Raw genomic sequence first — 27,119 nt, forward strand, 5'->3', positions numbered from 1 at the left:
AGAAGAAATACTAGATGAATAGATTCTAGCAGTGGAATTGAGGGGTAGCAAATGCTCAAAAGACAAAGAGGATTCTCTTGAGGGCTACCTCGGATAGACTGGTGGTGGATGCCTGGGGCTGTATGTTGAGGAGACGAGTGAAACTTTGTCCAGGCTCCATGGGAGAAAGTGCAGTGATCAGTGATGTGTCTCCCAATATTCTGACCTAAATCGTTTATGGAGCCTGCTTTGGCCTACAAGCATGTGGATGCTTTTTATGAGTCTGGCTTTGGCTTTTAATCACATTTTTTTTTTTTTTTTACAAAGTTTAAATCACGTTATAAGAACTGTTATAACCTTTTCCACTTAATATAAAGATAGTTGTCGCTCAGGCTGGAGTGCAGTGGCACGATCTTGGCTCACTGCAACCTCTGCCTCCAGGGTTCAATCAATTCTTCTGCCTCAGCCTCCCACGTAGTTGGGATTACAGGTGTGCACCACTATACCTGGCTAATTTTGAATTTTTAGTAGAGACAGGGTTTCACCATGTTGGCCAGGCTGGTCTTGAACTCCTGACTTCAGGAGATCCACTTGACTTGGCCTCCCAAAGTGCTGGGATTACAGGCATGAGCCAGTGCACCAGGACAAAGATAGTTTTTTAATGTTAGATCAGTATCTACATTCTATATCATCATTTCAAATGCTTCTTAAGTCTTCCATTGTATGGGTAGACTCCATTGTACTTAATCAACTTCCTGTTGTTGGAAATTCAAGTTGTTCTAATTGTTAATTAATTATAAATGTTAAAATATACTTATATATTTACTTGTAAAACTCCTAATATATTATATCTACTTTATGATCTAGAAGGCACTCTGAAGTCGTGGTTTAAAACCATGGGCTGTTGAGTCAGAGCCAGACCTCTGGGATTCTAAATCTGAATCTCAGTGTCTTCATCTGAGTAAAATGGGTTTAATAACATTTCTACCTTACAGGAGTGTTGTGAAGATGAAAGGAGTTAATATATGTAAAGCTCTACACACAGTCTTGAGGCATGGAAAGCATGCAACAAAAGCTAGCTCGTACAACTGAAGGGGCTCATGTCTACCCATCTCTGCCCTCAATGCTCAGCCCAAGGGTTGACAAGGTGTTCAATAAATTGTTTGTTGAATGAGTGATTTGTATAAGATCTTGGTAACAATATTAAAAGGTTATAATCCTAGTCACAGAGATAGGTCTAAATTAGAACTCTTTAATCAAGATCTTGAGGCAAGATATTTATATCTAACAGGAATTGTATATGTATGATAATTGGGGTAAGTTTCATCTTTTGTTTATTTTCAATCATTTGTGCAGTAGGATAAAGCCCAAAATGTGTAATAAATCACTGAATTGAAAACACCACTGTGCAAAATATAAAAAAGATTTCAAATCAACCATGCTGTCATCTTTAATTTGTGAACGTTAGAAATAATTATTTTTATTCTTTAAATTATTAACTAAAACAATATTTGATCATTGTAAAACTTCAAACAGGATATACAGGAAGCAGGAAGTGAAAGCTCCCCTTTCTCATCTCCCAGTCCCACTCTTAGATATGGCCACTCTTTGAAGGTGTATTCTTTCACACCTTTCCTGAGCATATACAAGTATACACATAGCTACCTGTGAATATGTCCATACAGAGGATAATCAGCATTTAATTATAAGTCACACAGTTCTACTTTCATATTTAAGGAAAAAAAAAACTTCTAAACAATTTCCATCAGAAAAGATTGTCACTAGTCTGGTGTTTTTATCCATTAAATCTTTGTTTCTAGTGATTTCCCCAGGAGTGAGTGGTTCGTTGTAGTTGGCTAACCATGTAACAGTAAGCCAAATGTTTTTGTTCTATTAATAAGGAAGTGATTAAATATTTGGTGCTTTTTCTTAAACCTTCATAGGAATAGATGGAGAAAAACATGAGACCTGAACTAAGATCAAATCAGGCAGAACTGTGTTCCAGGTCAGAAACAGTTTCAGGATCTTGACATTTGACCACAAGGGCCATCTGCTTAGAGCAGGGCAGAGCAAAGCAAAGTGTGAAGCAGGGTGAGGACACAAAGGAGGAGTGGATGAGAGGTTGGAAATTGTCTGAAAACGTTAAAGCTGATTTTAGTTTTCCATCGTCCGTGATGGTGGGATTTGGTGGTCATTTGTTGTTTAAGTTATTTTATTTAAAGTCCCCAATCCCTAACCCCAACAGATACAGGAGTGTAAATAATATTTTTATTCTTTGATGGATTTGGAGAACTTGTATATTCTGTTGTTATTTCATGAGAGATTTTAATTTACTATTTGAGTCAAATGTTTGAGGCAAAAAAAAAAAAGTAACGTATATTTCACTACCAAGAGAACTGGTGTCTCCTGGGTAATGAATTATGAATAACAACATATGAAATAAATAGCAACAGTCACTTTGGCTCCTTTCTGGAAGAACATGGGATATAAGTAAGTGTATACATGAAAAAGTGAAAGTAAACAGTAATGATGCTTGCTAATTGTGTTGCTTGCTTCTAACTCATTCATTCTAAAAAAATAATTAGCTGATAGGGTATAATTACTATTTTTGTAATCTTGTTCAAACAAATTGAATTTTTGTAATGGAAAAAAAGTGAAACTTAGTAAAGCATTTTTCATAATCTAGGATCTATGTTGCTACAATCTATATTTAACTCTTTAGAAAATGGTCCCATAATCAAGATCTCCTTCCTAGTTCTCTCACCAGGAGTTGTAGCACTCTCATTCACAAGAGTAAGCATTCGATTTTGGCTTTTTAATTTTACTTCCTAATACCAGAGCCTAGAAGGAACTTCCACATCACAAAAAAATCGAGCATTAAGTGTTTCACCAGACTCTAGCTTTGGTGATTTCTGCCACATGGTATCTTTGCTACTATAATTCTAAGGAGATGGGAAGTCTTACTCGACTGAAATCTTGTCTAGCCACCAACATCAGCCCATCTTTACCTGTCCTGAATATCATCATGTAGGCTAGTAATTTGCACCCCTTAGCCTACTGACAGAGACATCTGTATCCCCTATAATGTCCATTGATTGTGTATGTGTACTGTGGCAGCACCACTGATTTGCTTTAAACGTGGTACTTAATTTGATACATAGAATTATCTGACATCCAAGGCATCAGATTATATTCCATTGTCAGGAAAAGGAAATTGATCCCTGACTTCCGAGCTGCAATGACAAAGTTAATCATAACTGGACTCTAAGATTGAGACTAATCAGATATTGAGTCAAAGTAATCAACTGGAGTTGATAATACATAGAATAATCTAGTTTTGAATAGTGCTTTGCTGTTTTCAAAATGTTTTAAATTATATTATTTCATTTAAACCTCCAACTTCTCTCTGAGGAAGGTATTATTACTTCCATTTATAAGTGAAAAGACCTAGCCTCACAGAGATAAATTCCTCTTCTTGGCGATGTTTCCTTTCCCACCTGGCTTTTATATACCTTCCCTCTATGATTCTGACACCTGGTAGATTCTCTTCAAAGAATTCACAAATCAATGATGCTAACCACTCAGTGGAACATAAACCTGCCTTCCAGTTACCATCTCATTTCTCTTTCTTCCTATCAATTAAGTTTCTTAAGAGTAAAATACACTCAGTGTCGCTTCCCAACTTCACACTAACTCTTCAACCCACTGAATCAGGCTTTCAAGCCCACCCCTCCACTAAAACAGCTCTTAGGAAGGTTGTCACAGACCTCCAAATTGCTAAGTGAAAGGCATATATTGTTTTTCCATCTTACTTGACATTTCTCCTTTTCTCTGCCCAAGGCTTTTGGGACACTGCCCTTCTGCCTCTCTCCCATTTCTCTAGGTGATCCTTCTAAGTGGGAGTTCCTTTTTACTTTTGTTCAATCCTTTTGGTGATCTCTACAATTAATTTTGTGTTCTCTTAATCTTGATTTACTCTGTGAATGACTTCAACCCACATTTATCATGAAAGCTGCAGCTTCATATACCATTGCCTACTGAACCTCCCAGCTTGTATCCTGTCTGCCTCCACCTCCATGCCCCCTGCCCACCCACACCTCCCTTACCCAACGTGCTCTTCCTCCTGCATTCTGAAACTTGGCAGAATCTGGGCAGTCACAGACTTTCAACCACCCCTGGACAGTCAATCAACCATGATGTCCTCCTGATTTTAATAATCTTTCATATCCCTCTTCTTCACTCTTATCCCTGACTTACAACAGGTTCTTGTCTGTTTGCCAGGGATGTGGGTCAAGATTGCCTTGGGGGCTTGGGGCCATTCCTTAGTAGGTGTAATGAAAAAAACAGATTTGTGTCTTTCCTATCATGCTGTTTGTCTTTGGATATCTCCTGTTGTTGGGTCTGAGTGGTGTGTCTTGGTCAGGAATGATGAAAATTACAAACCACAACTTGCATTTATCTTCCCTGTAGTTGAAGTTTATCTTAAAATGGGAATGGAAGAAGATAAGATAGCGAATTCAAAGCATTTAACAAATAAGTGATAGATATCTATTCTGTAATCTGTGCTAAGCATCTGGGCTACAAAGACAAATATGGCATAGTCCCTATCCCCAATGCACTCATGTTCTAGTGGGAAAGGCAAATGATTACAATTCCACATAATAGGAACGATGAAGGAATGTGAGAAGTGTTCTCTGAGTACAGGAGAGTTTTCATCCATGTATTCATTTCGCCTTCATTGCATTAAGTGTGTGAAGTGGGGAGGGAGGGAGCGGCAGCCTGGCTGACAAAGTAGAGGAGGGCTTCCAGAAAAGTGAAAATGCTATCTTTCAGGAACCTTGAGACTGCAGTTCTGGATCCTGCCATTGGAGGTTCTGGGATTCTGTTGGCTATTTTCTCAAGTGGTAGAATTATCCCAAACAAGTTACACAACCTCTGTGATTTCTAATTTCCATAATTCTAAAATGAAAAGTCGGTTAAAATCAGGAGTTGGCAAACTTTTTCAATAAAGAGCCAGATAGTAAATGTGTTAGGCATCGTGGTTCATATAGCCTCAGTAAATGTGTTAGGCTTGTGGTCCATATAGCCTTGTTGCATTTACTCAACTGTGTCACTATATTGCACAAGCAGCCACAGACAACACGTAAACAAGTGAGCCCGGCAGTATTCCAGTACAACTTGATGTACAAAAACAAGCAGTGGGCTGGATATGGCCCACTGGTTATCATTTGTAAGCTCCTGGTCTAAATGATCTCCACGATGCCTTTCAGATCTGCCATTCCATAGGTTCATGAAACAGCAGTTCTTCAATTCTTGATGTACTTTATATTGGTTTTTAAATATACTTTTGTTGTGGTTGTTTAGCTTAGAAAATTTAAATCTGACATTAAAAGTGGTAAGAGTTGAGGTTTAACCTATCATGGGTCAGTTAGCCTCTCTCTGTTCCATGACTATCCATCACAGACACCAAAAAATGTATGGCCCTGCATGGAGCCACAGAGCTCTGTGACTGGACAAGTGTCATTCTTGTTTCTGAGAGCACAACCTCAGCACCTGCTTCCCTAATGATAGTACAACAGCATCTTCTTTACCTATATACTGACATTATTTAGTTCCTTTCAAAAAATAAAATTATTTTTAAGAAAAGTTGTCAATATAATATCTGGCAGTGGAAACCTATAGGTAAATAGGTATGTTTCATTATGAAATTTTATGATTTTTGTGGCTACTAAGCAAAAGAATTGTTTTAAAAGAAAGTATGCTGTTATGCATATAAGCTAAAGCAGAATCAGCAAACTATATATGTCATAAAAGCCAACAATTCTCTACTTTTCCAGTGGCAGACATTGCTAATCAATCCTAGCAATTTTCCCCACAGACTCTGAATGGATTCTCGTAATTATTCCAAACTCACTGAGCCGGAAACGATGCCAAGTTGATTGGCATTACCATGCCAGATAAAATCTATTGTCACAGTACAACACAGTTACTATACTTTTTTTTTTTTTTTTTTTTTTTTTTTTTTTTGAGGCGGAGTCTCGCTCTGTCCCCCGGACTGGAGTGCAGTGGCCGGATCTCAGCTCACTGCAAGCTCTGCCTCCCGGGTTTACGCCATTCTCCTGCCTCAGCCTCCCGAGTAGCTGGGACTACAGGCGCCCGCCACCTCGCCCGGCTATTTTTTGTATTTTAGTAGAGACGGGGTTTCACCGTGTTAGCCAGGATGGTCTCGATCTCCTGACTCGTGATCCACCCGTCTCGGCCTCCCAAAGTGCTGGGATTACAGGCTTGAGCCACCGCGCCCGCCTACTATACTTTTTCTATTCCTACCATCAAGTTATTCTTGCTAAAAAAGATACAACATTGGCTTCAGCAGCTATAAAATTCAACACAAGAAAATGAAGATAGGGTATGTCTCATACATTGCATAGAGGAGTAAAAGTCACTAAAAACCTTTCATAGAGAAAAACTTGGCATTGTTTATTAAAAGACTTAAAATGTGCATAGTAGTTGGAGACTTGGGGATTTATGGTATTCTCTTTTTGGGTACGTTTGAAACTTCCTATAATAAAATGTATTTAAAGTGCTCAATGAAGATAAAAATATCATGGTAGGTGACAAGTAACGTATTACTACACAAAGGTAAGGCAAAATCTAAATTAAGAAATAATATAGAACTGAAATAATGTTGTCTAATTGTAGAAAGCTTTGTGCCTATGATTAGCATATGAAATTATAAAACAAATTTCATTATTGAAAACTTTTTTTTTTTTTTTTTTTGTCTATCTACTGTGTCCCAGGCTTCTTTATTTAAGAAAAAAGTGATACATGATGTGGGATTGAAATCAAGAGCATCATTGAACTTCACCTTCCCTCCAACCAGTTGCCCCAAACTCCCCTGCCCCCACCCTTTGTGTTCCCAATTCCTTCCTTAGTGAATGAAGAACTTAATCCCAAAAGCCCTGGCACAAACTCTAGGTTATCTTTCCCTAGCTCCTCCCCTCCCCCTGTCCCTCATTCCTAGAAGGGCAGGCACCTCAGTTTGAATGCATGGGAGAGCCCAGAGTGGTGAGGGAGACAGGGGGAAAGGCTTCCCCCTCAGGGAAAGGGACCGAGGAGTACAGTGCAGTGAAGTGAGGCTCCCATAGCCTGGGGTACCAAAATGGGGCCCTGGGGCCAGAGGAAAGGACACTTGTCCCCCTGAGAAAGGAGACCCAGCAGCCTCAAAATCCTCTCGTTGTGCATAGTCACACTGCTTGATCGCTTGCCCTTCTGGCGCCGGTTACAGAACCACACTCGGACCACATCATTCTCGAGCCCAAGCTGCTGGGCGATGTGGCTGATCTGCTGCAGTGTGGGTTTCGGGCACTGCAGGAACAAATTCTCCAGGCTGCCTCTCACTCGGTTCTCGATACTGGTTCGCTTTCTCTTTCGGGCCTGCACGAGGGTTTCTGCTTTGCATATCTCCTGAAGATTTTCATTGTTGTCAGCTTCCTCCACCCACTTCTGCAGCAAGGGCCGCAGCTTACACATGTTCTTGAAGCTAAGCTGCAGAGCCTCAAAGCGGCAGATGGTCGTTTGGCTGAACACCTTCCCAAATAGAACCCCCAGGGTGAGCCCCACATCGGCCTGTGTATATCCCAGGGTGATCCTCTTCTGCTTCAGGAGCTTGGCAAATTGCTCGAGTTCTTTCTGCAGAGCTTTGATGTCCTGGGACTCCTCCGTGTTTTGCTCCAGCTTCTCCTTCTCCAGCTTCACCGCACCAGTGGGGACGGTGCAGGGCTCTGGGGAGGCCCCGTCGGAGTTGCTCTCCACCCCGGCTCCTGCTTCGCCCTCAGGCTGAGAGGTCTCCAAGCCACCTTGGGGCACTAGCCCCACTCCAACCTGAGGCCCACAGTACGCCATCCCCCCACAGAACTCATATGGCGGGGGGCACGGGGGAATCCCCCACACCTCAGCGCCTGGCCCAACCCCCGGCCCGATTCCTGGCCCTCCAGGAGGGCCTTGGAAGCTTAGCCAGGTCCGAGGATCAACCCAGCCCGGCTCCGGCCCCCCTGGCCCATCACCTCCACCGCCTGGAGGGGGCGAGAAGGCGAAATCCGAAGTCAGGTGTCCCGCCATGGGGAAGGAAGGCACCCCAAGCCGGGGGCCTGGTGAAATGAGGAAAACTTTTTTTTTTAAGATGGAGTCTCCCTCTATCGCCCAGGCTGGGGTGCAGTGGCGCGATCGCGGCTCACTGCAACCTCTGCCTCCCAAGTTCAAGAGATTCTCCTGCCTCAGCCTCCTGAGTAGCTGGGATTATGGGTGCATGCCACCATATCCGGCTAGTTTTTGTTACTTTCAGTAGAGACGGGGTTTCACCATGTTGGTCAGGCTGGTCTCGAACTCCTGACCTCGTGATCCACCCACCTCAACCTCCCAAAGTGCTGGGATTACAGGCATGAGCCACTGCACCCAGCCCATTTTAGTAATTTCTTAATAGGCATATCAAGGGATTTGTGTGTGTGTGTGTGTGTGTATATATATAAATGCATTAAACATCTCTGGAAAAATAAATGGAAACTATTGAAAGTAGCTGTCTCCTAGGAGGGAAAAGAAAGGAGGGAGAGTTATTTGCTACTGAATCTCCCATCATTCCTTTTGAATGTTTGTACATCTTGCCTGTGTTGCCTTACTAAATAAACAAATAAAATGAGCATGCACTTTGATTCAGCGATTCCGCTCCTAAAATTCTATCCTAATAATCAAGGATGTAGGTAAAGATTTTCCCTCAAGAATGGTCATTACAGCATTGTATGTAACAGGAAAGTGTTTCAAGCAATTCAAATGTCTAATAATTAGGAATTTTTATGTTATTTCCACATATACAAATAATAGCCATTAAATTTATGAAGATGAATTTTTACTAATATATAAAGATGTTTGTAATATGGTATTAAGTTTTTTTAAAAAGTTGCAAAACAGGATGTAGTATATGACCCCACTTTTGTGAGAAAATAATATATGGACAGGAAAATATTTGGGAAATGTGCATCAAAGGGATAATAGTGGTTACTCCGTAAAACAAGGATGGCTTTCATTCTTTACTTTTTTCTTTACTTATTTTCAAATTTCTCCAGTAAATACCAATTTAAAATTAACAAAAGATTATGAAAGGGTTTGAGAAAGTCCCTAAAGGAACAAAAACAATTTTTCTTGTGTGTGTGTGTGTGTGCGTGTGTGAAAGAACAATCTGAACCCAAAGAAAAAGATGAAATGTGGTTTTCATGATCAAAATGAAAGTCATTACAATAAATGCTGAAATTTTATTGACAATGTCTCTAGCTGGGAGGTAATGACATACAGAGTTAAATACTATTGAAGATTCTACCCATGGTATTAAGTCTTTTCAGTGGGTTTAGTAACTCTATCATGGTAATGCAAGGGTAATTTTTCCCCCAGTGTGTAAATAGGTGTTATAATATTGACAACTATTAGACTAATGTATGTAGGATGTTTAACAAAGGAGAATGCTGTCTGAAATACCTAAACTAACAACATGGAGACACCAGACATGTTGAGTGAGAGACTTGTACTAACTAAAATATGCTATTGGGACCATGGCCAGATGGGGAAGGGTCTTGCACAGCTTGCTAAGGATTTTGACTTTTTTTTTGTAAAGACATGCACAAATTGTATTTTGGGATAAAAACTCAAGGTAAAGGATAGGTTAGAGGAATGAAAATTAAGCACAAGGATAATAATTATTATCGGAGGACAGTAATAATTGTAACCTCTTTAAAGGAATTTTTCCTAACAAGGATAGAAAGGATAAACATGTAAGCTATTTAAGTTCTAGTTTCAACTTTTTTCCAGAAAAAGATACATGATATATAAATATAAATATAAAACCCATAGCAGTTGCTTTGTAAACTGCTATCATATATATAATTAGGGATACTCTTAATGTTGCATTTTGTTTGACTAAATATTAACTAATTAGAAATATTAAATCAGAATGTATTTTGCCCTTATCAAATAGTCGATTAGGCAAATCAAGCAGGGCTTGGATGTTCATTATAAAACAATACATGCTGACTTTCCACATTCACCTAAATGTAATTCACTTAATATGTTAGATTCTATAAATATGCTTAATCATTTCTCTATGCTTGATGTTCCTTAGAAAGGGAATTGTTAGATACGAAGCTGATCCACACTGATAGCTATCGGTTTCTCCCCTGTGAGAGCCTTGGGAAGCACAGCCCTGGGAGTGCTGAAATGAAACACTAGAAGATTTCCCTATTCCTAAGTGATTCCCTGATTTTATGGAAAAGGTTCTAAAGAAATGTTTTCTCTCCTGACCTAATACTGGAAGCTAGAAATAGTCAAGTGGTACTATTCCTCTTTCAAATTTAAAAACTGTTGAAAATGTACTGATGAGATTTTTACCTCTCTGAAATAGCCAATTTCAAATAGTCAGTAGCCAGTCCTCAGTTTCCTGTGGTTGGGAATAAGATAGTGAGATACAGTACAGATAATGAGACCTAAATAGTCAGCTGTTTCTGGAAAAGTATACTCGGATTTAGGTTCATAGTAGTCTGGCTCCTTTAGAAATGACAGTTGAATTCATACAATTTAAGGGTTTACATGAAATCTAACTTGAATAAATACAGAAAAGCAATTTGGTCATCCAGTAGAGCTGAATCATTTCAACTCAAGGTCCAAATAAATTTATTGGTGCATTTATTAAAACCAAAGTTATTGAGGCAAGGAGGTTCTTTTTCCTTCTTTTATACCTTACCTTCCACAGAACTTAAAAATAATATCCAGAAGCCTGAAACATGGTCTAGAGAGCTCAGGACCACCTCAGGCTGAACTGAATATTTTGAGCTATGTGAGGTTGAACTGCCTATTTTGGTTTAGTTAAATGATATTGAAAGCACCACTCTTTAATGTGGTAGCACAAAACGGCAGCTGGTATTGCATCATTCTGCTTTGTATCCATGTTGGAGAAACCGTTCATGGCTGATATAATGTTTTCTCTTCTTGCAAATACTGTGGCTCATAAAAGTTTGATTCCCTATGGCTCTATCCCTATGCTTCCTTTTATATAAAAACAGCGAAAATCTTTGATATTCTAAGGTTAAGTGATTTGCAAGAAAAAATGTTTAATTTCCCCAGATTTTTCTTTTAGTTTCAGAGAATTTCTTTTCTTTTCTTTTTTTTTGAGACAGGGTCTCACTCTGTCACCCAGCCTGAGTTCAGTGGCATGAACATGGCTCACTGCAGCCTTGACCTTTCAGGCTCAAGTGATCTTCCCATTAGCTGGGACCACAGGTGTGTACCACCGTACCTGGTTAATTTTTTATTATATTTTGTAGAAATGGGTACACCATGTTGCCCAGGCCAGTCTTAAACTTCTGGGCTCAAGCAATCCTCCCACCTCAGCCTCCCAAAGTGCTGGGATTACAGGTGATATGGTTTGGCTGTGTCCTCCACCAAATCTCATCTCCACAACTCTCATGTGTCATAGGAGGAACCTGGTGGGAGGTGATTGAATTATAGGGGCAGGTCTTCCCTGCCCTATTTTTTTTTTTTTTTTTTTTTTTTTTTTTTGAGACGGAGTCTCGCTCTGTCGCCCAGGCTGGAGTGCAGTGGCCGGATCTCAGCTCACTGCAAGCTCCGCCTCCCGGGTTTACGCCATTCTCTCACCTCAGCCTCCCGAGTAGCTGGGACTACAGGCACCCGCCATCTCGCCCGGCTAATTTTTTGTATATTTTAGTAGAGACGGGGTTTCACCGTGTTAGCCAGGATGGTCTCGATCTCCTGACCTCGTGATCCGCCCGTCTCGGCCTCCCAAAGTGCTGGGATTACAGGCTTGAGCCACCGCGCCCGGCCTCCCTGCCCTATTTCTGTGATGGTAAGTCTCACAAGATCTGACGGTTATTATAAGGGGGAGTTTTACTGTACAAGCTCTCTATTTTTGCCTGCTGCCATCCATGTAAGATGTGACTTGCTCCTCCTTGCCTTCCACCATAATTATGAGGCTTCCCCAGCCACGTGGAACTCTAAGTCCATTATAAACCTCTATCTTTGGTAAATTGCTCAGTCTCAGGTATGTCTTTATCAGCAGTGTGAAAACAGACTAATACAACAGGCATAAGCCATCTTGCCCAGACTAGAGAACAATTTTAGAGTCTCAATATAATGGTGGTTTTTGAGAAGCTCAAAAGACAAAATGAGACACTTGTGCATGGTGCAAATTCCTGTTTTTATTCCAAAAATAACTGTTGTAACTATTGGTAGTATAGGTCTTCCCTCTCTCCCATCTTTGGCTGGGATGAGATGCAGGGCAGGAAGGTTATTGGAATATCTGTTCAGAAATATTCAGGCATAAAAGTTTAGAAATGTGGCCGTGTGCAGTGGCTCACACCTGTAATCCAACACTGTGCGAGGCCGAGGCAGGTGAATCACCTGAGGTCAGGAGTTTGAGACCAGCCTGGCCAACATGGTGGAATCCCATCTCTAATAAAAACACAAAAAATTAGATGGGCATGGTGGTGGGTGCCTGTAATCTCAGCTAATCGGTAGGCTGAGGCAGGAGAACTGCTTGAATCCAGGAGGCAGAGGTTGTAGTGAGGTGAGACTGTGCCACTACACTCCAGCCTGGGCAACAGAGCCAGACAGTCTCAAAAAAAAAAAAAAAAAAAGTTTAGAATTGTTAACTAATGGCCGGGCGCGGTGGCTCAAGCCTGTAATCCCAGCACTTTGGGAGGCCGAGACGGGCGGGGCGGATCACGAGGTCAGGAGATCGAGACCATCCTGGCTAACGCAGTGAAACCCCGTCTCTACTAAAAAATACAAAAAACTAGCCGGGCGTGGTGGTGGGCGCCTGTAGTCCCAGCTGCTTGGGAGGCTGAGGCAGGAGAATGGCGTGAACCCGGGAGGCGGAGCTTGCAGTGAGCTGAGATCCGGCCACTGCACTCCAGCCTGGGCGACAGAGCGAGACTCCGTCTCAAAAAAAAAAAAAAAAAAAAGAATTGTTAACTAATGGCTTCAATGAGAGTTTTAAGTTTAAAAACTGTAATTACAAAATCTGTAGATTCTACAGCTCCTGGGGACTATGTACCTTCCTTTGGAATTTTTTGGCATAACAAAGAACACTCAATTAATGTACTAGTATTGTAGTGTATCTTCTAATGGAGCATTAAAACATTGTATGTTTAAAGACGAGAATGTAAGACTTAGTTTCCCATTGCATACCCAAACATAAATGTTAACACATGTGCACCATAGTTTGTCATTTGTTCAAAATTGGGTTTGGACAGACTCTATTGCATTTGAACAGTTTTCTCATATTGTTGCTGTAACAGAAGCAGAAAGATAAAAATAACCCAAACAACTTTGTCAGAGAAAAGCCTCCCTACCACTGTTCCCACCTTGATCCTTCCTAGTTTCCTGCTTTCCTAACCCCAATTCTTTGAAAACAAGATGAAAACAAGCTGACCCGATACTAAACATCTTCTTGTGAAAAGGCTCATGAAAAATGCAGTCTTTATAGGAGATTCTACATTTGAAATGTGAAATGATGAGATTTTTAGGAGGTACCACGTGAGCTTGTATTCTAGCACTGAAAGTCTCTCTTGTAGGAAAAGCATTAGGACTGTTGTCTTTGCGTCATTCATTCATTCTGCATCAACAAATATTTATTGAATACTGGTTATGTGCAAAGCAATATGAGCAACTCAAGGATGTGGAAAGTATAGCCTCTGAGATTTGCAGTCTTGAAGAAGAGACAAGATTTGTATAATGCATATTCAAGAACAGTCAGCCTGTCAAAATGGGATCATCTTATCTGACTTACATTCAGATGAGGACATCATTGGTACAATGGAAAGACCACTGGTCATGAAGGAAGCCACTTACTCTATCGTTTGCTATTTCTTAGATCTGAGATAAATTACTTAACCTCAAAGGGCTGATGGTTGGAGGGCAGGTGGAAACAAGAACATAGACTACCTTCAGGATTACTTTCACATAGATTACTATGACCCAGAAACAGGAAATGTGAAGCATATGCACAAGGTACAGATGCAAGCGAGCGGATTCAGCTCTGAGATCCCTCCCTAGTTCCTCATAGATCACCAGCCAAAGTTCATGGTCAATGCAGCTCCTGGGTAGAGATACACCTGCCAGGTCACAGGAGCCCAGAGCCACAGACCTACAGCCTTTCATCCACAGACCCCCATAGTTAGGCCCCTCAGTGTTCCATTCCTCATTGCTTCTTGGGGCCTAACATGAACAGTCTCCGTCTGATAAACTTCAGTTTCCTCAACACTGATATTTAATAATTGTATACTTGGTAGGCTTGTTCTCAGCCTTGGGCAAGATAGCCAATATGAAGTGTCTAGCATGGTGCTTGATCCATGAAGGGAAGGTGTTTCATCAGCGGCTTCCTCAGTTGAGGAACTGAAAGTAACATGCACGTTTCCTGCCTCTCCAGCCTAGCACTCTTTCTTTTTTTTTTTTTTTTCTGCCACCCAGGCTGGAGTGCAGTGGCCGGATCTCAGCTCACTGCAAGCTCCGCCTCCCGGGTTTACGCCATTCTCCTGCCTCAGCCTCCCGAGTAGATGGGACTACAGGCGCCCGCCTCGTCGCCCGGCTAGTTTTTTTTGTATTTTTAAGTAGAGACGGGGTTTCACCGTATTAGCCAGGATGGTCTCGATCTCTTGACCTCGTGATCCGCCCGTCTCGGCCTCCCAAAGTGCTGGGATTACAGGCTGGAGCCACCGCGCCCGGCCGCACTCTTTCTAATACACGAATAATGGCAACTGGATTTACTTTGCGACAATAGAATGATACATTAAGGGGTGAGAGAAAACTGATTATTTGCAGAAAGCATTGCATGTCTAAAAATCCTAAGAAATCTGTTTATTAGCCTATGTGAGTTTATCAAAGTGATTAGGTTTATAGTGAATTCACCATAATTAGGGGATTTCTTTATTGTGGTAACTACTAGTTTAATAAAAAGAGAAGAAATCCCATTTAACATAGCCACAAAAAAAGGGTGGGGGGACACAGAAAAAAACACTTTACTGAGGTCGTGGAATTGCAGTTAAAGAGTTTAATTAATGCAAGGCTGCCAAGCAGAAGGACTGGAGTTAACACTCAAATCAGTCTCTCTAATAAGGGGCTAGGGCTTTTATGGATAATTTGGTGCGCAGGGGGATAGGGAATGGGTGCCGCTGATTGATTTGGGATGAAATCACAGGGGTATGGAAAATGATCCTGGTGTGGAGTCCTCCTTTGGGTGGGGCGGGCTGGGGGGGCACAGGATACACTGGTTGAGTCATGAGTCACTGGCTGGATAGGGTCAGTCAGTTGCCAGAATACAAAAGTGAAAAAAACATTTCAAAAACCCAATAGTATGTTCTACAATAGTGATGTTATCTATGGGAGCAATTGGGGAAGTCTTAAATCTTGTGATCTCTGGCCACATGAGTACTGGGCAGTAAGGGATTATAGAAAGTATGCCTATATTTGAGCAGAATTCAGGCTCCTCCAATAATAATAATCCTGTGGCCTTTCATTAGTTTTACAAAGGTGACTTCAGTTCCAGACAAGGAGGGGATCAGTTTTAGGGAGGGACTATTATCATCCTTAGTTCAAAGTTAAACTATAAACTAAATTTCTTCCATAGTTAGCTTGGCCTATGCCCTGGAATGAGCAAGGAGCACCACCTGTGAGGTGAGAAGCATCCCGCCTCAGTCTCTGTCGTCATTTCTGCAAAGGTGGTTTCAAACTATGACATTTATAAAGAAAATTATAAAGAATTGTATGTGCCATATGTAAAGAAAAGTACAAAGGTTTAATGGACTACACAAAACAAGATAAACAGATTGAGATATATACTATGTTATATAGAAAAACAATTTTCACCAAGTAAAGTTATTTACTGTTTGTTAAATATTGAAATTCCACACTAACAAAGAAACTGTGACTCATGATGCTGCTCTAGTCTCCAGAATTTCCCCAGGAAATCCTAAAACATAAAGTATAAGTTATTATACTAATTGAATAAAGCAGGATAAGACATGTAGAAATAAATTGAATATATACTATCACAAAATTAGGAAAAAATAATTTAGTAATTACATTTTATTCATTCATTGTATTCATTTTTTATTTTTTATCTTTGTTTTTAAAATTTTCAGACATATCTCGCTCTGTTACCCAGGCTGGAGTGCAGTTGTGTGATCACAGCTCACTGTAGCCTCATCTATGGAGCTCAAATGATCTTCCCATTTCAGCTTCCCAAACAGGTGGGACTACAGATGTATAACACCATGCCTGGTTAATTATGTTTTAATAATTGCCAGGATAACTGGCTAACACAAAAACAAAACAAAAAGTGATTTAAATTAGCACTTACAGTACACACCAGAGTAAGATTGTAGTGCATTAAAGAGTTAAATATTTCCTTTAATTTTTAGCAAAGCTAGGAGAAATATGCATCAAATATTTATGAAATCAAACCTCAAGAGATAAATGGTCAGAGGACCTACACATAGGATTTGTATATGAAGAAATTCGAGTAAATTAGATGTATAAATAAGTTCTTGGAAGGATATTTATAACAGCAAAAAAACTGGAAAGAAAATACCCAGTATAAATTACAGTGCATCACCTCAACAGAATGTTATGTAGTCATTAGAATTATTAGGAAAACTGGAAATTTTGTTATTTAATTAATACATATACACACAGAAAAACAAAAATGAAAATTGTTATTGATAGAGAATAGTGGAAAAATGGCTTTTCTATAAATAACATTGAGGTGGAACAAGGGAACAGCTATACTAGTTATTGAACATTATTACTGATTTTAATACTTGCATTTTTCAACATATATATGATAGCAAAAAAGTTAATCAGAAGAAATCAGGGATATCAGTGCCAAATGGTAAGTTATTCAGCTTCCTAGAGTTAGGATCTTTTGCCATGCCAGAACCTTTTTACAGAGAACACTCACATTTCGCAAAGGTGCTGGCGAAGGTGAGGAACACACTGTGGGAGTCACCAACCATATGTGATGATGGTTATACCTTTGTCTCTGGAGCCTTATTCTGGGATATCAGTGTCATCAGTTTGTCTTCCTCCTTCCTGATGCTTTATTCTTATCATAATTCTTTTTAAAGTTTGCAGTTTGCCTGGATTTAGATAAAGGTCTTCATATTTTTAACTGTGAATTTATTTCTTGTATGTAGCTCCTAACATATTTCAATATCCTCTTTACCATCCCCTGCCTTCCTGTTTACTGTTTCTCATGTAAAAGGCATTGTTATAGATTAAGAGTGAACAGCTCAGCCCCGGCACAGTGGCTCATGCCTGTAATCCCAGCACTTTGGGAGGCTGGCATGGGATAATCGCTTAAGGCCAGGAATTCAAGAGCAGCCTGGGCAACATAGGGAGACCCTGTCTCTACAAATAATAATAAAAATCAAAAGAGTTAATAACTGGAGTAATGGGCACAGTTTCAATCCTGACTCAGTGTGTGACCTTGGACAAATTACTTATTTGTAAGCCTTGGATACATTTATAAGTAAGATGGAAATGATGACACAAACTTCGTTGGGTAATTATGAGGTTTAAATTAAGAGATAATTCATGTAATGTGCTTAGTGTGCTACCTACTTATAACATTGTAAACTCTCAGGTTATGACATGAATATGTCACTTAAATGCCTTTCAAATTTTTAACTATTAAGAAAAAAAAGAAAAACTCACAATCTTAAAATAATTATTCTATGTTTTGTTTTTTGAGATGAGGTCTTGCTCCAGGCTGGAGTGCAGTGGTGCCAACATGGCTCACTGCAGCCTCAACCTCCTGGGCTCAAGTATCCTCCCACCTCAGCCTCCCAAGTAGCTGGGACTCCAGACACATGCCACCACTCTCAGCTAATTTTTTTTTTTTTTTGGTAGAGACTGGGTCTCACTACGTTGCCCAGGCTGGTTTCGAACTCCTGCACTCAAGTGATCTTCCTACCTCGGCTTCCCAACGTGCTGGGATTACAGGTGTCAGCCAATGCACCCAGCCAGTTCTACTTCTTTCCACACATTGGGTAGATCACTATAAGAAAGTCATGGTTTAATTTAAAAAGGCAAGTTCCCTTACTTTGCTGTCCTTTGTTTGCCTTTTAAAAGACACCTTGAATATGGAATAGTATATAAATAAATCAACCAGGTTTCCTTAATTACCACACCTAAGTAAACTGTATTTACTAAAAACAGAAAGATGACAAGAAGGAAAATGCATTTACTCAATTCTGGCTTTTTGACTTCAATAGTCCAACAACCTCATTTCAACTACTGAAGTCTGTCAAGTGATCAAAACCAAAATATAGAACTATTTGTTATAGTTCATCTTTAAACTTTTGAAAATGAATCTCAGTTGAAAAGTTCAGGTAGGGAGGAAGGGGCATTTCCAAAGGAATTAAATGTTGTGGTTCAGGTTCAAAGCAACTATGGCTGGCAGAAAATCAAGGCTTTCCATATTGTGTCTTAGGTAGTGATAGCAACTGGGGTGTAGGTTTTGTATACATGTATTTTTAAAATTTGAAATTGGTAAGTGTAATATGAGCATTACTTGGACTTTATTTGAATTTATTTGAATTTCAACAGCTACCAACAGATGTGCTTAGCCTGAATAGGCCCCGATTCCCAAACAGCACAATATTTCAAATCTATTTTAGATTCTGAAACAAGAGCCGATTCCAGGAAGATAGCTCTGAACCTTTTTCCCAGCTGCAGAAATAACTCTGCTTGTTGCTCCTCTGACCTACACCAAGGGAAGCTGCTTGAAAAGATGTTCTTTTGCCAACAATCATTTTACCATTGTAACCCACAAGTGGAAAAACAAACTGTTGGCTCCTCTTCAGAAAACCTATTCTCATGTCGCCAGAATCAGGTAGATAAAGAAAGCAAGCTATAGAGTTCTTTTAATTTCTATCTTTTTCCAAAATTACCTTTAAATTTTTGTTCCCCAGGGAGGCCTATTCATGGTGTGTATGAAATGGGGCTTATATGTCAACAATTGGTCACTATTAACCTTCCCCCGAATAATTACATTCATCTAGGGAGGTATTAAGACCACTCTCCCCCCAGCTCCCAATTCCTTCTCCCTCCTTCTGTTCCCACCCCTTACTTTAGGATGTATGAGCCCTTCTCATTTGAAAGTAAAAACCTCCCACCTGAATTCTCCTCTAGCTGTTGCTCTATCTTGTTTCTTTTCTTCACCAAGCTTCTGGAGCTGATGAATTCCTATTAAGTCAAATGGAAATTCTGAATTTGCTTTCAGACATAATAATGTTTTTATTGGGAGCCTCTTTGTGCCAGGAACTCTTATAGGCCCCTAAAAAACATTTTCCTGATGAAAAAGTACATGAATAATGCATGCTCATTATAACAGCTCAACAGTACAGAAACAGATAAAGAGAGCATCAATGCCTCTCTCCACTCAGCTCCATATCTTACCATGTCCACCACAAGAGATAAGAATTATTAACCCTCTTTTGTAGCTGAGAATGGCTCAGAGAGTAGCCCGCAGAGTTTAAAAGGAAGAGCTTTAGGGTCAGATTGCCTAGGTTCACTTCTTGACCTTGCCATTTCCTATGTGTCCATCTGCAAATTAATATTTCTGCACCTCGCCCGGGTGCGGTGGCTCACGCCTGTAAACCCAGCACTTTGGGAGGCCGAGGTGGGTGGATCACGAGGTCAGGAGATCTAGACCATCCTGGATAACACGGTGAAACCCCGTCTCTACTAAAAAAAAAATCAAAAAATTAGCCGGACGTGGTGGTAGGTGCCTGTAGTCCCAGCTACTCGGGAGACTGAGCCAGGAGAATGGCGTTAACCTGGAAGGTGGAGCTTGCAGTGAGCCAAGATTGCTCCACTGCACTCCACCTGGGTGACAGAGCAAGGCTCCATCTCAAAAAAAAAAAAAAAAAAATCTGCACCTCAGTTTTCTTATCTGTTGACCTGGGCTAATGATAGTACCCACTTTATAGGGTGTTGTGATAAGGATGTAATTTGCTAAAACAAAATTGTTGGAAAAACATTTACTATCCAGTCCATATTTTAATTTCCTCCACTGTCCCAAAAATGCTTTTGAGAGTTTTCCTGTCCCCTACCCCAAACAAGGATCATATACTTATATTTTTGAAAGGGCATGGGCATGTCCAATGGGTTGTGGTAAATGATTGTATTGGTGGATCTTGTTTACTCATATTTTATTTTTGTATCAGTATTCACAAGTAATACTAAAAAGTCCTTTAGTTGCAGACCATAAGTTCTGGTATATGAGGTTTCCATTATTGTTATTTTGAAGGTGTTTTGTAATTTATTTATTTCCTTTTTGACCCAAGAGTTGATTTAGAGAGTTATTTATATCAGCAATTACAGAACATGCTGCTCACACTCTACTTTTTGCAATATATTGAGGTTTTTTTTATGGGCATAATAAATTCTCAATTTTTGTGAATGTCCAATGGGCATGTGAAAAGGAGGGGTATTCTCTATTTTCAGGATGCTGAGTCCTAGATAGCAAAAATAATGAGAGCTAATATTTATCAAATACTTAATACATGCTAAGCTTTGCTCTTTAGAACAATTCTGTGCTTCACAACAATTCTGGGAGGTAGGCACTATTATTATGTCAGTTTTACAGATAAGGAAACTGAGGCACAAAAGTAACTTTCCCAAGGTTATTTAGTAACTAAGTACAGTTTGAGATTTGGACTCACCACTCTTAACCACTACATTTCAACTTACTTAATCTTCATATCACCCCTGTATGTAGATATTATCTGTGAAACACAGGAAGAAAACTCAGGCTCAAAGAGGTTAAGCATTTGCCCAAAGTCATAATAGGCCACACCCTGCATTCCTCCCCTCTCTCCTTGATATTCCTTTCAACTGCCTCATCCATTGTCAAAAGCAGAGTAGGATGCTGATATGGTTTGGCTCTGTGTCCCCACCCATATCTCATCTTGTAGCTCCCATAATTCCCATGTGTTGTGGGAGGAACCTGGTGGGAGATCACTGAATCATGGGGGTGGGTCTTTCCCATGCTATTCTCGTGATAGTGAATAAGTCTCACAAGATCTGATGGTTTTAAAAATGGGAGTTTCCCTGTACAAGCTCTCTCTCTTTGCCTGTTGCCATCCGTGTAAGATGTGACTTGCCCCTCCTTGCCTTCCACCAAGATTGTGAGGCCTCCCCAGCCATGTGGAACTGTAAGTCCATTAAACCTCTTTCTTTTGTAAATTGCCCAGTCGCGGGTATGTCTTTATCAGCAGTGAGAAAACAGACTAATACACATGCTTATCTTTTGACCCCCTACTTTTTATTATACAAATTTTCATACATATATAGAAAGCATAGTATGATCAAATAGCTACATAATTCCACCTAGTTAAAATTTGCTATATTTTCTTTCTTTTCCTCCCTCTCTCCCCAGAAGTTGTTTTTGGCATTGTAGTTGAACTTTGTGAAAGTAAGTTGCAAATATTGTAACACTTGACCCCTAAATGCTAAAATTCCTCTTCTGAGAATAAGAATGCTGTTTTCTATACTTATAATGCCATTTATCACACCTAAGAAAATTCATGTAATTCTTTTTTTTTTTTTTTTTTGAGACGGAGTCTCGCTCTGCCGCCCAGGCTGGAGTGCAGTGGCCGGGTCTCAGCTCACTGCAAGCTCCGCCTCCTGGGTTTACGCCATTCTCCTGCCTCAGCCTCCCAAGCAGCTGGGACTACAGGCGCCCGCCATGTCGCCCGGCTAGTTTTTTGTATTTTTTAGTAGAGACGGGGTTTCACCATGTTAGCCAGGATGGTCTCGATCTCCTGACCTCGTGATCCGCCCGTCTCGGCCTCCCAAAGTGCTGGGATTACAGGCTTGAGCCACCGCGCCCGGCCTGTAATTCTTAAATTTTACTATCCAGGCCCTTTTTAAATTTCCTCCACTGTCCCAAGAATGCTTTTGAGAGCTTTCCTATCCCCTACCCCAAACAAGGATCATATATCTTGTTAAAACAACTCACCACCTAAATTTATACTTATATTTTTCAAAGGGCATTAAGATTTCTACTTGTTTCTATATAATATGCATCCACCCATCTCCAGACTAGCATCCCTTTTTGGGCAACTACCTTGGACCTTCTCCCTTTCCTCCCACCTTGTTTTTTACATCTGAGTTTGCTGTGCTGTCTGCCCGGCTTCTGCCCTTCCTGGCTAGTCTCCTGTTTCTGCCTTCTTCATTCTAAGCTCCCCGAGCAGGATCTCAGAGGTGAAGCCAGCTGGGCTTCTGGGTCAGGTAGGGAGTTGGAGAACTTTTCTGCCTAGCTAGAGGATTGTAAACACACCAATCAGTGCTCTGTGTCTAGCTAAAGGTTTGTAAATGCACCAATCAGGAGGATGTGGGTGGGGCCAAATAAGGGAATAAAAGCTGGCCACCCAAGTCAGCAGCAGCAACCTGTTCAGGTCCCCTTCCATGCTGTGGAAGCTTTGTTCTTTTGCTCTTCACCATAAATCTTGCTGCTGCTTATTCTTTGGGTCTGCACTACCCTCACTACTACAGTGAACTGTAACACTCACTGAGAAGGTCTACAGCTTCACTCCTGAAGTCAGCAAGACCACTAACCCACCAGGAGGAACAAACAACTCCGGACACACCACCTTTAAGAGCTGTAACACTCACTGCAAAGGCCTGCGGCTTCACTCCTGACGTCAAGTGAGACCCTGAACCCACCCGAAGGAGGAAACTCTGGACACACCATCTTTAAGAACTGTAACACTGTGAGGGTCTACGGCTTCATTCTTGAAGTCAGACCAAGAACCCACTGGAAGGAATCAATTCTGGACACAGATCCATGCCTGTTTCATTCACTACTAAACATCTATCACCTCCCTGCCACACAAAAGGTGGTCAATAAATAGGCACTTACTGCTCTTCCTGTGCTATTTGGATTTGATGACAGAATCTGGCTTCCTGGTTTCAACTAGTGATTGTAATATCTTTTCTCAGTATTCTGGCAGTTCAGTATACGGTGTATGTTAAAATAATGAAATTCTGGTATATTTATTTTACTGTGATTATTCAATACTCTAAAAGCTGCTGAATTATCATCTTGAAATATATGCAGAGTTCTATGCTATATTAAAATTTGAAAAGAATGGAGGAGTAACTCTATACTCCTCAAAAAGAAAGAGAAAATAACAATTGACAACCCAAACCTTTTTTTTGACAGGCTGTCACTATCACCCAAGCTGGAGTGCCACTGGCAATAATAACTCACTGTAAGCTCGAACTCCTGGGCTCAAGCGATCCTCCCACCTCAGCCTCCTGAGTAGCTAGGACTACAGGTATGCAGCACCACGCCTGGCTGATTTTTAAATTATTCTGTAGAGACAGGGTGATATGGTTGGATATTTGTCCCTGCTCAAATCTCATGTTGAAATGTAATCCCCAATGTTTGAGGTGGCGCCTGGTGGGAGATGACTGGATCTTCGGGGCAGTTTCTTGTGAATGGTTTAACACCATCCCCTTGATGCTGTCCTCTTGACAGTGAGTGATTTCTCACGAGACCTGGTCACTTAAAAGTGTGTGGCACCTCCCTCTCTTCTGCTCTTGCCATGTGATGTGCCTGTTCCCCCTCTGCCTTCTGCCATGATTGTAAGCTTCCTTAAGTCTCCCCAGAAGATAAGCAGATGCCACACCATGCTTCCTGTAAAGCCTGTTGAACCAATTAAACTTTTTTTCTTTATAAATTACCCAATCTCAGGGTTTTTTTTTTTTTTTTTTCTTTATAGCAATTCAAGAATAACCTAACACACAGGGTCTCACTACCTGGTCCAGGCTGGTCACAAACTCCAGCCTCAGGTGATTTTCCCACTTTGGCCCCCCATAGTGCTGGGATCACAGGCATGAGCCACCACACCCAGCCCCTAAACCTCCTATCACATACATAAATCTTACTCCTACTTCAAAGACCTTTCAATAAAATGGAATGTGAATGGGACAGTAATTAATTAGGTTGATATAGTTGTACCTAATCTATATCCAAACAGGATAAATTAAAGATAAAGATAAAACTAGAAATGCTTTACTTGAAACAAAAACTACAGTTTGCCATCCATAAAAATTGTGATTACTTTTTTTTTTAAGAAATAACTAAGATTATTCTAAAATGACAACTCAAGAAAATACTAGGAATTAGAGCAAAACTCTGTTCACCTCTCTGCCACCAGTGTAGAAACTGAAAGCTTTTATAGCAGCTGGAAAAAATTTGCTCCAAAAAATACTCTTATGGTAATGATGACATTATCAATGCACTTTGTTTTTTTTCATTTTCCATTTTCCATGATTAACCAACTTACGCATTTACTGTAGTATCAATTTCTTTTCTAATACTTAACAAATTTTATCTAAATTAGGCTAGATTATATATGTCTAACATTTAGATATTGGAAACATATTTTATAGTATCGTTAAAAATTTGCATTTAAAACATATTATTTAGTTTCACTGTTGTATTTCCTGAATTATGAACACCTTTAAAATAAAAGTCTGACATAAATACTGGTATTTTGGTTTTGTGTAACATAAACACTGTAACAGTGGTTGCATCATTTTGCTCCTGTATCACATTCACTGGTGGGGACGCTTGGCACTAGCCAGACACAGATCCAGTCACAAGCCTGTGGCTCTGCTCACCCCTGGCTGAAACACTCTGGGGCCAGTCTATCAGGCCAGGACTCTACATAGACTTTTTAGACTTTTACAGTTTCACCAGGCACAATAATGTATATTTTCTTTCTATGAGTACTACCTTAGTAGAAAATGATTAAATCATAATTTATTAACTTTGCTAGGGTAAATCATTTCCCATGCCCTGGTAACTCAAATATTTTTCTCCCCTCTTATCTATACTTACATACAATAAAGATGACTGCAGCTGTAAAGCTACTTGGTTAATCACTTAAAACTCCTTTTTGACCATTTCCTTTGCAAACAGTTTGATAGACTTTCCATGGGAAACAGAAGAAATTAGCAAAGTGTACATCTCCCTCTCTTGTTTACCAACATTCTTTTGAATCTTAGGAAAGTGACATGTTGTATTCAGGCCCTCAGCTTTCTAAACTGGGTGGCCTAGTTCTAAGAAAAATAGTTCTGTATGTTAAATCACTATATAAACAAAGTTGTATTAAGAATTTAAGAGACAGGGATCCCTTTCAAAACAAGAACTGAAAAAGAGTATTTCAGGAGTCCAAGGAAAAGAAGACTGTACAATTCACAGGCTCCTTTCAATCATCTAATATAGAGTTTATCTTTTAAAACATCATGCTTTTTCTGTTTCCCAGAGAATTAAACTCTTTACAACTCTATGATGTGCAGATTAGTGGCTAAATTGTACTCTTTCCAAGAAGCCATAGTGTTCTTCCTTCCCTTACTCATTTTTCTTTTTTCTTTCCTTTTTCTCCCTCTCCCTCTTTCTCCACATCTCTATTTCTGCCTCTAGTTGACAAAACATTTCAGAGATGTTATATAGCTCTCCTTGTTCTCCCTTTTTTAAGGAAAAAAAAATTATAGCCAGAATATTTCAGACTCCAAAGTTGAAACTGTATATTATTCTTTTCAACAGTTTCTAGTCCATGCCTTAGAACAAAGCAGAATGGAACCCCAAAAGAAAGTAATACTTTACAATGAACTCAAAGAATAATATCACTACTCACTTTTCGGTTTTAAAAAATATTTCCTAATATATGTGTACCTTTGAGGAGATGTATAATACCAGGGTCTGTGACACTAAGAAATACAAAATTCTAAAGGTGTCTGCCTTCCCACTAACTGATTTTATCCAAAGTGGTGGTGCTATACCTTGGCCCTAGAATACAAATCCAGCTTTGAGTCTCCTGTCAATGGTTTGGACCACCTATTGCTCTAAAACGTTGCTACCCTCATGTCATTCCCTCTCATTTTTCATGTTTTTTAGCTCCTGCCTCATATTCTCACTTCTCTCTTGTCTTATCTCTCAGTGATTTCAGTATACACATAGACTATTCTTCCCACCCCGTCCTGTTGGCTCATTGACCTTCCCTGCAATGACCTTATCCTCTATCTGCCTCATTAGAGACCAACTCGGATTCATGAATAGGATTCTGACTAATCTCTTGCAGGTCATTCTCAAACCACCATCTCTTAGCCCTCTAGCTTATTCTCCCTAGGACTTGACCCCAGGAGACCTTCAGTACCCTGAATCTTCCAATTCATTGATCAGACCACCTTTTCACTGACCTCATCCTGCATGTCTTCTGTTCCTCCAGCTTAAACTCTAAGATCAATTATTATAATTATTCTCTTGTCCTTCTTGTTTCAGCTCTAAATCCAACTCTGCTTATTCACACTGCACCTGTAAGTTGAATGTGGCTAGAGAAAAATTCATAGCCATGCTGATGGGTCTCACTTTGAATTCATGACTTTAACGTTGTCTGACAATACTTTAGGTCATAGTCTAGTCACTCTTCTCTCTAGACAACTATTTCATACCTTCTTCTCTGTCCTCAGACTCCACTGCCTCTTACCCCATCTCCTCATACTCATTTGATCATCTTGCTTTCTATTTCACTGAGAACAGTGAAGCAATCAGAGGGAGATTTCATAAATCTCCTATCACTTCTACCTGTTTACCAGCACATACACCCTCATACTTTGACTTCCTGCCAATTACCACTAGTGAATTTGTCATGCTCCCACCTAAAGCTGACATCTCCTCCTCCACTTAGGCACTAGATTCCACCTCCTCTTGTCTATTCTAGGACATCCCTCCAATAATGCTTTCTTCTATCTCTTACATCATTAGTTTCTGCTCCCTACTGGATCATTCACATCAACCTGCTTCTTTACACATGCTTCTTCTTCCATTTTAAAAACACGTTCTTTGCTCCATTTCCCCACCAGCTATTATCCCATTTCTTTGAAGCAAAACTTCTCAAAAGAGTTGTGTATTCTTGCTGTTTTCACTTTTTCGCTTCTTGTTTTCTCTTAAACTTATTCCAGCCAAGCTATTACCCCACCACTCCACTGAAAGTAGCTTGACTACTCTT

The 27,119-nt window shown here is 40.1% G+C and overlaps 2 protein-coding genes across 5 annotated transcripts in view; both read right to left on the reverse strand.

Annotated features, from left to right (window-relative positions):
* The window catches only part of ACYP2 (acylphosphatase 2), a 205,053-nt gene that overhangs the window by 20,603 nt on the left and 157,331 nt on the right, over positions 1-27,119 (reverse strand). The window lies entirely within an intron of this gene.
* LOC117062304 (POU domain, class 5, transcription factor 1-like) lies at positions 6,868-8,097 on the reverse strand. The gene is given in 3 exon segments (XM_033175710.1): positions 6,868-7,117; positions 7,120-7,225; positions 7,228-8,097. Coding segments are annotated over 3 exon segments (1,080 nt in total). The 3' UTR covers positions 6,868-7,013.

The sequence above is a fragment of the Trachypithecus francoisi genome, unplaced genomic scaffold, assembly GCF_009764315.1.
Source record: "Trachypithecus francoisi isolate TF-2019V2 unplaced genomic scaffold, Tfra_2.0 Lachesis_group17, whole genome shotgun sequence".
In the NCBI taxonomy this organism is placed as follows: Eukaryota; Metazoa; Chordata; class Mammalia; order Primates; family Cercopithecidae; genus Trachypithecus; species Trachypithecus francoisi.